Raw genomic sequence first — 10,172 nt, forward strand, 5'->3', positions numbered from 1 at the left:
GGTGACAGAAATTCCTCTTTGACAGGGCTCAGAAACCACATTCACACATTCCCATCAAGACACATTACAATAGAAAACGCATAAATACATTAAAAATACATTAAAAAGAAAAAAAACAGTAAATAAGTTAGAACAGACATGACTAGTGCCTGTTAAAAGTGCAATGATCTATTTAATAGTGTTCAGAATGATTGTGGCAGATGGAATGAATGATTTTTTATAGATGTTTTTCCAGGCCAGTGGAATTTTATACCTACTTATACTCTATTATAGAAATTACACACATTTCAGTGTCAGCAAAAGGTAGAACTATCAGATTCTGAGCAGATATTTGTAGTCTTTAAGTGGTTGACAAGTAGAGTAGATATGTTAGATTTCTCGTAAATCTGTCTTATAATGTAAGAAACTGAAGTATTCCCCCTGCCCTGCACCTGCCGGGTGGAGCGGGCAGACCCCCCTCATCAGCCCGGTTCCCCGGCAGGTGCATCAGCTCCGCCGCATCAGCACTGCTGCCAGCCGGACCCGCCCATCCTCACCTCCCTGCGGTCCTGCAGGCACTCCAGCACGGCCAGGTTGTTGGTCCACGTGTGCTTGGGGCAGAGGCGGCTCAGGTCGTCCCGGCAGGCCTCCTCCTCCGCCAGCTTCCAGCCGGTCGCCCTGCGCGGCTGCGAGGCCCCGACGACGGCCCCCACGGCCCCGGCGGCGGCGGCGGCCGCGGCAGGTGCATCCTTGGCCGGCGGCTCCGCGGCTCTGACCGCGGCGGCGGGCGGGTTGGGCGGGTTGGGCGGCTCGGCCGGACCGCTCGCCGCCTTCAGGCCGAGGACGGGGACGAGGCTGCAGAGGCAGACGGACGACAACAACAGCAGCTGCAACAACGGGGAGCGACTGTGTGCCGCCATCTTCACATAACTGTCAGGCTGGGCCGGGTGAGATGCTTCTCTTCCGGTCAGCGGCTTCACAATAAGAGCCTCCGTTTACCCGGGAAAACACCACTTCCGGTCACTTGATGAAATAAAAGTATTTCCGGTCACTTCATGAAATAAAATCATTATTCAAATGTAAATTATTGTGATTTATTTGACTCCTTTTATTTTTGCTCTGCTTATTCTTTTATTATTTATTCATTTATTTATTCAGTTCCTTTAAAAAAGATAAACAACAAGAAGCGGTCCAGTAGCTTAATTAATAATAGAAAATAACTATTGAAAATAACTACTCATGACGATTTATCTATCTATCCATCTATCTATCTATCTATCCATCCATGCATCCATCCATCCATCCATCCATCCATCTATCTATCAAAATGTTGGTTATTTTCGTAATCTAATCTGGGGGTGTTTGTTAGTGTTTATTATAAAATCTTTTACTGCAAAGTTAACACAGTTTGAATTTATTGTTTTATCAAATCACATTACATCTGCACCAGAAAACAACAATACATTTTGGCAGTCAACAGCATAAGCCAAAATACATTAAATAAACAAAACACATGTTCATAAAAATATTTCAAGAGAGGGAACTCGTACATGGACAAGCAGCCTCAGAGTTATAAGGAGCAGTTTGTCAAGCTCAACGTCTGACCTGAAGGACTTTGGGGTGGAAACTCTTGTTTGCTAGTTTGAACAAAACACATAGTTGCATTAAAGCTCCTGCATTTTCTGTCTTTTCTAAACTAAGTGGCCACCTCCCTCCACATTTGACCTGTGACCTTCCTTGTCAAAATAAGAAATGCCGTCACAGAATTAAGTAATGAATTTAGTCAGATTATCAGTCTGTTCATAACATGTCTTCCACCCCTTTAAATTTCTCTGGCTTATAATAATAATGGATGAAAATGCATCCTGGATGCCATTTATCTCCAAAAAAAAATCATATGCAAAATATACAAACTGTTATTTGTCTTTGGGCTCATATCTCCATCACACAGTTTCATTTACAAACTTACCCGAAGGCACTCTTCAAGCCATGTTTAATTTTATTTGTTAGTAGATGAAATTTAAGACCTGAAACACATCCCAAAGGAAGTTAAAGAAACAAGGCAAGTAATAAGGTAAAAAGAGAATAACACTTTCTTTTTCTAAAATGTAATTTGATTACGGTATTTTATTTTTTTTATTTTTTTTCATATTTTATTGATTATTAATATTTATTCATCCTACAAAGGGAAATTAGTCCTCTGCTTTTAACTAATCAGTAGATGAGGATAATCAGTAGACTAGGAGCCATGAATGGTGTGACACTTAAACTGTACCCACTCAGGGCTGAATGAAGAGATTCTCCATTTTGTCAACAAAAGTGTGGGAAAATCATTCAAATGAAAACACAGATTCTCAAAGTAGGTTACAAGGAATTCACAAGTTTCTCTGTTTGTAATGCAATGTTGAGAAAAGACAAGGATGAACGCCGATGACAGTGATCTCTGATCCCTTAGCCAGCACTGCATCAAGATCCATATTTATCATATACATCTGACAGAACCACATGGACAAGGAATCATTGTGGAAAACACGTGTTAAGCACAGCAGGGGACATTCACAAATGCCGCTTTAACAAACTCCAAACTATTTCAAAACTAAAGATGTGTTTGCGCCAAGAAAGAGAGAAAATGAGGATAGAAATACTTGATCATTGTGGCAGAATGCCTTCAGTGTCGTGAGCCAACATTACAAAGTGGTACCAACTTTGTTTATAGGCCCAAAATCAGGCCCAAAATACAAAAAAAGGATGGATATTAGCGAATGGAAGTTGGTGTGGGAAAAAACATGAAATATCTTTTCTCCATTATGTAAGCAAAAAAATAAAAGTCAAAGTAAATGCAAGAATCACTCAGCTTAATTTCTTTTTACATGTGCCCTCCATCTTTTTTATATTCAGGCTTGTCATTTTTCTTTTCTTTTTTAATTGTTTGTGCAGGTTTAGACCTGGTTTGAGAGTGAAAAACGTTTCATTGGGTTCAATCTAACAAGCCAAGATGTTTGTGATACAGTGAAATAGTTGTTTTGTTCATAAACATACACCTTCATGATCAGTTGTGCTTTGTTTTGTTGTTTAAGTGTATTTGGTAACCGTACTTCTTCTTCTTTTGGTTCTTTGTAGACCAGTTCTGGCTGACCGGTGGTGATCCCCAGATATTTAACCTCTTGTGGGGTCAAAAAGGCGTGAGACTCCCAAAGCACCAAATAAAGAAGGCCAGTTGCCTTCCACTTAATCCTTTAAGCCAACTGAGAATCTGCTCATGTACAAATTAAGACAGGGCAAGGCATGTTTATTTGTAGAGCACAATTCCTACACAAGGTAATTCAAAGTGCTTTACAGCTTCATAAAATCACAAGAAGGCAAATAAAATCATGCTATAAAGCCTACAAATTATCTTTAATGGATTAATTTAATTAAAAACCAAGAAACGTGTATAGAATATATGGATCGTCCTTTTTGTTTGAGGAATGTGTTTTTTCTCCAATTTGTCACCCACATTAAATGGGTTAAAGTAAATATCCAAAGGCGGTATTAATCTAAATTGATATGCTTGAGGAGTCTCTATCAGACTCCTCTTATCCTCTCATCCCTCCCAGGTTGCTTGCGCAGTTGCTTATTTTAGGAAGCGGAAAGATGAAATAAATCCTCCCAGTTTAGAGCTGGCAGCTGCTGGGAGGCTTTTTCTGGTTCATCAGCTGCACACATCCTGCTCTCAGTCTTAGTTACAGCTTTTATTTGGAATAAATTGTCACAGCAATTGTATCTTTTGAAGCCTGGCTCTAACTATGTATTTTTGCTTCAAAACATGTCTTTTTGCACTCTGATTAACCCGACAGTCGTCTCTTTGAGCAGCATTCGCCTCGTCAGCTGCCGCAGAATTTAGATTCATTATAAAACTGCCGTCACTTTTTTTAGGCTGATTCTATTTCTGATTGGTTGTGTGTAAAATCTCTAGATGGGTTAATCACTGTTTACTTCATGTGAAAGTGAAATCTAGCCTTTGCTGATTAACCCTAAAGTCTGGAGACCACACACTTTAACTGAAGACATTATCATATTTAAATAGGCAGTTTGTACGTCCTGCTCTTGTTTCTGCGTATCTCTCAGAATCTAAAATATTGTGAACAAAAATACAAAGCCAAACAAGGAAACCTACCCAAACTAACAACAATAACCATGAGACATCAAGGAGCATAAACAAAGAAGCAGATATGGCTGCTGACATGAAATTAAGGTCCTGGTGAACCTCACGAGGCCATACAATGTGCAATACTTTTAAAAACCCTGTTGGCAGAGTATTGAGGCAGCAAGTGGACTCAGGGGTGGCACGTATGCACTGACTGACTGGCTGGTTTTCTGAATCTTGTCAGTGAAGAAGGAGGCAAACTCATTGCAGCCACGGTTGGATAGAAGTTCAGGGTCTGCTGACTCGGGGGGATTTGTTAGCCTGTCACCAGCAGTGAACAGTCTGCATTATTGTTGTTTTGGCACTGAGAAATATGACTGCCTTGCCTTCCTCAGCTCCGTATGATATATACCCAGTCTCTCTTTATGAATCTCAAAATAAACCTGTGATTTAATTGAACAGATTGGTTTGCCAAAAATCAATAACACCCCCGTTTTAGCACAGCTTTGGACAAAAACGGGGTGAGGTCCCCTAGTTTGCTGGAGATACTTCCTCTATAATTGGAAGGTACAAAAAATGGTCACTTCTGCTATAGCCATACAGTTTTTAATGTCGCCAAGAAAATCCAGGACAGGCTCCAGTGGGTAAACATTTCCAATACGAGGAACGACCAGATCGGGTGAAGAAAGAAACGGTGGCCAGTAGAATCAGTTTCCCTCCTTAATGTCACGTACCAAAGTGTCTCTGTGCAGGACACTGAACCCAACACTGCCCCACTCATAGTCCTGGCCATACTCTGGATTAATGGGGGTCATGTAACAAAACCATTCAGTTTTTATTTTCTCTTTACCTCCTTGTTGTTGTAACATTCAAGAATTCAGCGTGAAACCAAATAAATATGTAGAACACGATGATCCATGGTGGTGACTGGCGACAAAGGGAAAAGCTAAAAAAGGTCACTTGCTTGCCTTTAGTTAAAAAGGTCTAAACCTAAACTGGTTCGGTGGTGAAAGGAGCTTTTATTGCTCATGCATGCTCCCCTGTTCCCCTCGCTGGCCTCATCTTACTGTAGTTAGTTTCATCCAAGTTGCCATGGCAGTAACTGTGGTTAACACTTACATACGTCCTTGTTTCTGTGACCGACGAGTCCCTGTTTTCCAGAAATGACACAAACAGCAGAGAGATGAGTTGCAGATGATGACTGAGGTGAGTCAGGAAATGAAGAGGCCAGAACCAAGGCTTCCAACCTTTATGACACTGAGCTTGAAATTTTCTTTTTTATTAATAGCAGAATTGGTTTTAGCTGGGTTTATTGAAAATAGACATTTTTCTTTTTCTTTCTTGCATTCTTCATTTCCCTGATAGCAGATCTTTGATTTAATCTTTTAATTCCACGTCAAACTTTCTTGTTATCTGTTTATGTTGCAGAAACAGAAAACAGTGTGATTATTCACCACTGATCATTAAACTGATTGACTCAGACTCAAAAATGAGCAAAAACAAGGCGGGGCGTGTCGTTCCATCTCCTGGTTTGATCCCTCCGTGTGACAGGGAGGCTCGCCGATGGGTTTTTGATAACTTTTTTTATTTCCATTTTTCTCACCAGCCTCAATCTCTGAGCGGATATAAGTGAACCCTTCAAAGGCACCAGAACTGGGGGGTCCTCGTCGTGACCCAACATTGGTGGAGAAACATCCAGAAGAACATTCCTGAGGAGTTTGTTTCACGTTCAGCTGCCATCCCCAGCGTGTGCTAAAGACAACTGGTGCTGTTCTCTCCCTCTACTCCAGACACACACACACACACACACACACACACACACACACACACACACACACACACACACACACACACACACACACACACACACTGGACCAACATCTATAAAGAGACCAGAAAGCTGCTTCATTCTTCTCAGTTCTCAGATACCAGCAGGATTCATCTACCAGCAAGATGGCCGAGTAAGTCCAACTCTAAGATGGATTTCTGAATGAACGGGACGTGCAAAAATACCTGAATCAAATTTCTTCTGCTTCTGCTTTTTCTTTCTTTAAAGAAAAAAGATGACACCAAGTCGCAGAAACCATCTCAAGGTAGAGTAAGAGCTTGCTATTTTAACTCTTGAGACTGAGTCTGCTCTCATCAAATGTTGGTGGCCTTTTAGTTTAGATGTTTCCAAAGTTGGTATGAATCTGCTTGATCCTCAGAGATTTCAAATGCTGAAAATGTCTTTGTTCATGCACCAGGCGTCTTGATTATTGAAATAGATGTCGCAGCTTTGTTCTGCTCACTGGTGAGGTAAAAGATACATAAAACACTCACTCAGTGACATATTCTCCGGCTTCGGTCGTCCAAACCAAACTAATACAGTTGAGCTATGTCAAGGCCTTTGAGTTTGTGCTCATTTCAGGCAAATAAATATATGGTTTCATGCACACATCAATCATTAATATGGATTCTGAGTTCCTTTGGATTCTAATGGACTGAATTCAAATAAAAAATTATGAATAAATAATTTGCATAACATCGCTTCATGTCTGTAAACCTCCTCTACTGCAGTTGTTGAAGACGACCGTCCTGATCATGTTTGAAACTGTGTGAAAGTCTGAGCCGTCTTGTCCTCCCCCTCTCAGAGCCTGCTGCTGCAGATTGGTCAGGACATGGTGGAAGAGCAGGAACGAGAGGCGGAGGAGGAGAAGAGGACGTACATGCAGGACAACTGCCCCCGTCTGTCCATCCCAGGCTGCATGCATGAGCTCCAGGTCAACCACCGTCTGGATGATTCCACACTACATCTCCAAATCATTTTGAAGTGGTGTCAGTTCAATGTTGCAGTCATTATGAGCTTTGGATATTGCTGTTTGCGAAGCTATTCATGTGGTTATATCAGCCACTGATGAGCGAGGTTCTTGGTGCAGCATCCTCTGAGGGATGTGAGGTCACCGGAGACCGTCTCAACCTGGAGCATGTTCCCTTTATGACCTGCAGGTTAACGCCTGCAGGTTCCTTCAAACATTTAATGAAGCAAGTAGCAAGAATAATCGATTAGTTGAATTCCTTTCAGGGATTTACAAAGTATTTTTGAATTTGAATTTAATTAAAAAGAAATATGCAGATCATTGTTAACATTTGTTGACAGTGGAGACCTTTTACTCCTGTTTGCTCCTCAAAGACTGAAAAACGGCTTTTGCACGAAACATCATAAGAGTCGCCTGTTGTCGTCACATTTGAAAGGACATCAGTATTTTTTCTTTCACCTCCTGACAACAACTTTATTTCCCATTTAGCAACTTTGTTTTGGAATGCGTTTCAGACTTGAATTGCAGAAATTGATGTTTATGAATAAACGAAAGGAAGTTGATGATGAAACGTGTAAAATATCTGGAGTTCATACTGTCTGCAGAGAAATAAAAATAAAAGAATATGAGTGTGTGTATACTTGAGAGAGTGTGTGTGTGTGTTTTGTAAAATGTTCAGAGATTGGCTCCCTTGCTGTGTTCAAATTTCCAATTTGATGCACCAAGCTTGTCTTACCAGAGTAACGCCTGACGCTTCCTCTCTATCTACAGGAACTGTGTCGGCAGCTTCACAAGCAGATCGATTTGGTGGATGACGAGCGATATGACATCCAGATCAAAGTGACAAAATCCAACAAAGAGGTACATCTTTTACAATTTCCTGGTTCTGTCATTCACTAGCTTCTTCAGGGCTCATCATTTACTGTAAAATATGTATATATTTTTACTTTGTATTTGATTGTTTATCTTCAACAGAAACAAATGCTATGAAGCAATATATAGACTAGAATATCTGGATGCATCCTGAAGGCCATCATTGGCATTTGAACATGGCAAATGTCTTCAATTAAACATACGCTAGTAACTTTCTTCTGTCAGATCGAGGACTTGAAGCTGAAGGTTCAGGATCTGAATGGGAAGTTTAAGAAGCCGACCTTGAGGAGGGTGCGGATGTCAGCTGACGCCATGCTGGCCGCCCTGCTGGGCTCCAAACATAAAGTGTCCTTAGACCTCAGAGGCAACCTGAGGCAGGTCAAGAAGGAGGTCAAGGAAGAGGTGGGGGCCTCAGTCAGAAAACAAAAATAACCTTGGAATGCTCTCCAAAAGTGCAACGGCAAATCTTCAATATTTAAACCACAAACATCTTAAAAAGCAAAAGGAACAGAAAACCTTAATTAAACAAAATAAAAGAGTACTTTTACTGGTATGTAAGTTAGCTGATCAGCTTACTGTTTTCTCTTTATCTGTTTCTCTCAGGAGAAACAAACAGGCGACTGGAGGAAGAACATTGAAGACAAGGCGGGGATGGATGGCAGGAAGAAAATGTTTGAGACGGAGGCCTGAATTTTATTGTTTAGTTCTGCTGTTGACCAGCATGACTATATTTGTTGTGATGTGAATCAGTATTGTCAATCTTGTGCATGATAAACAGACTAATGTATGTTTTTACACATTTAATAAAAGTTTAAGGCAAAAAACATCTTAAAAGTGAGAAGAATAAAGGTTAACTGGTTTCATTTCACCGTTTCCCACATTAACAAGAAAAACTTGTGTCATAGCAGAGTCACGATAAGGAAAATTCAGTGTTTATAAAAAAACATTGATAATAAGAATAAAAGTAAGTATCTAAGTATTTAAAAAAAGATTAAGTGAATTACGTGAAATGACATAGCCTACATGAAAACAATACTTACAGACAGTATGCACAGGAGTCAGGGCAAAATAGCTGTATTTACATATTTAGTCATACATATTAATGACATAACTTATTGAAAAAAGCTAGGTGCTGATATTTCTTTTAAATGCCCACATTCATGTTTTTTATTACAGTTTTTCTCAATCACTTTGGTACATTTTTCCAATCATTCTTGCAATTTGCAGAAGATCAAGTGCATTTCTCAAAACAGTTTGAACAAATAGCAAAACACTGTGGATCACCTGCAAAAGCCAGTCTCTTGCTCAAAATCCTTAGTCCATCCCTCAAAAGCAAGTTTTTGTGTCAATATACTTGTCAGTGCCATCAGAATGTTTAATCATTGTGTCATTGTGTACAGATAAGACAGTCAAATTCATTAGTCATGTTGGCAATTGAAGGCACTTTGAAGGGACATGTTGATGTAAAATGTGGTTTAGGTGTGATGACAAGTGTTGTACATTTGACCTCATATAATGTATACGTGTAAGATTGATTGGAAAAGACAAGATTCACATTTACAGAATGACTTCTTCATTGGCAAACATTGACATTGCAGTCCGTAAACAAAAAAAAAAAGACAGCACTGCACATAACAAAGGTGAAATACAATACGTAAGTGTAAACATAGGTCAAAAATATAAACATAGGTCATACAGTAGGTAAAAAACTCCCCAAATTCTAATCTCAATCCTGATCTTCAGCTTCTTCCCGTTCCTGTCTGTTAGGCCACAAATTCTCATCCACGTCACACCTGATGTCCTCCCGTGCAAGGCAGCGTGGATAGTATCTTCTTGCATGCCTAATCCATGCTCTGCAGGAATCTGCAGTAATGTCTTGGCATGCTGCATCCATTGCAGCCAGAAGGGTCACTTGTGTGTGTGGCTCTCGGTCATACACCTTCCACCTCCAGGCTGAGAAAAATTCCTCAATGGGGTTGAGGAATGGGGAGTATGGTGGTAAGAACTCCATCACCATTCTGTTATGGTTTGCGTACCACTGCCTTACTAGGTTTGGTCTACAAGTGTTGCTCTGATTTCATCAGGAACACGCATGTGTCCGCCTCTTCTGCCTCTTCCTCTTCCTACTCCTCCACCACGCAGCCTCACCCCTCTTCCTCTCCTTCTTCTTGGCTGTTGTCCTTCCATTGTCAGACATTGTAACTTTCTATTGTGCTCTGGTTACCTATATACTCCCCAGTAGATTGTTCATGAGATGCTCCCTTGAGCTCATTCAGAAAACTGTCGATCATTGGTTGATCAACTCTTTTCATTAGAGAAAGTCTAGATTCACCTGGGAGGAATTTACCAATTTAGATCATATTTACAGACAAATGTCTTATGGAAATGTATATATG

At 40.4% G+C, this 10,172-nt stretch overlaps 2 protein-coding genes across 3 annotated transcripts in view; one reads left to right on the top strand and one right to left on the bottom strand.

The window, feature by feature from the left end:
- The window catches only part of LOC133458376 (Golgi apparatus protein 1-like), a 51,445-nt gene extending 50,539 nt beyond the window's left edge, over positions 1-906 (bottom strand). For both annotated transcript variants that reach the window (XM_061738206.1, XM_061738197.1), the window contains exon 1: positions 537-906. In XM_061738206.1, coding sequence (XP_061594190.1) covers positions 537-899 — 363 coding nt within the window. In that variant the 5' untranslated portion in view covers positions 900-906. The remainder of the gene's footprint in view (positions 1-536) is intronic.
- Positions 907-6,035: 5,129 nt separating this feature from the next.
- Positions 6,036-8,573, top strand: LOC133458409 (troponin I, fast skeletal muscle-like). Its single transcript, XM_061738271.1, has 6 exons — positions 6,036-6,066; positions 6,162-6,198; positions 6,739-6,867; positions 7,675-7,764; positions 8,002-8,178; positions 8,380-8,573. Exons 1-6 carry the CDS (start codon positions 6,059-6,061, stop codon positions 8,464-8,466), a joined length of 528 nt encoding a protein of 175 aa, XP_061594255.1. The 5' UTR covers positions 6,036-6,058; the 3' UTR covers positions 8,467-8,573.
- The last annotated feature ends 1,599 nt before the right edge of the window (positions 8,574-10,172 follow it).

Source organism: Cololabis saira, chromosome 2, assembly GCF_033807715.1.
Source record: "Cololabis saira isolate AMF1-May2022 chromosome 2, fColSai1.1, whole genome shotgun sequence".
Lineage (NCBI taxonomy): Eukaryota > Metazoa > Chordata > Actinopteri > Beloniformes > Belonidae > Cololabis > Cololabis saira.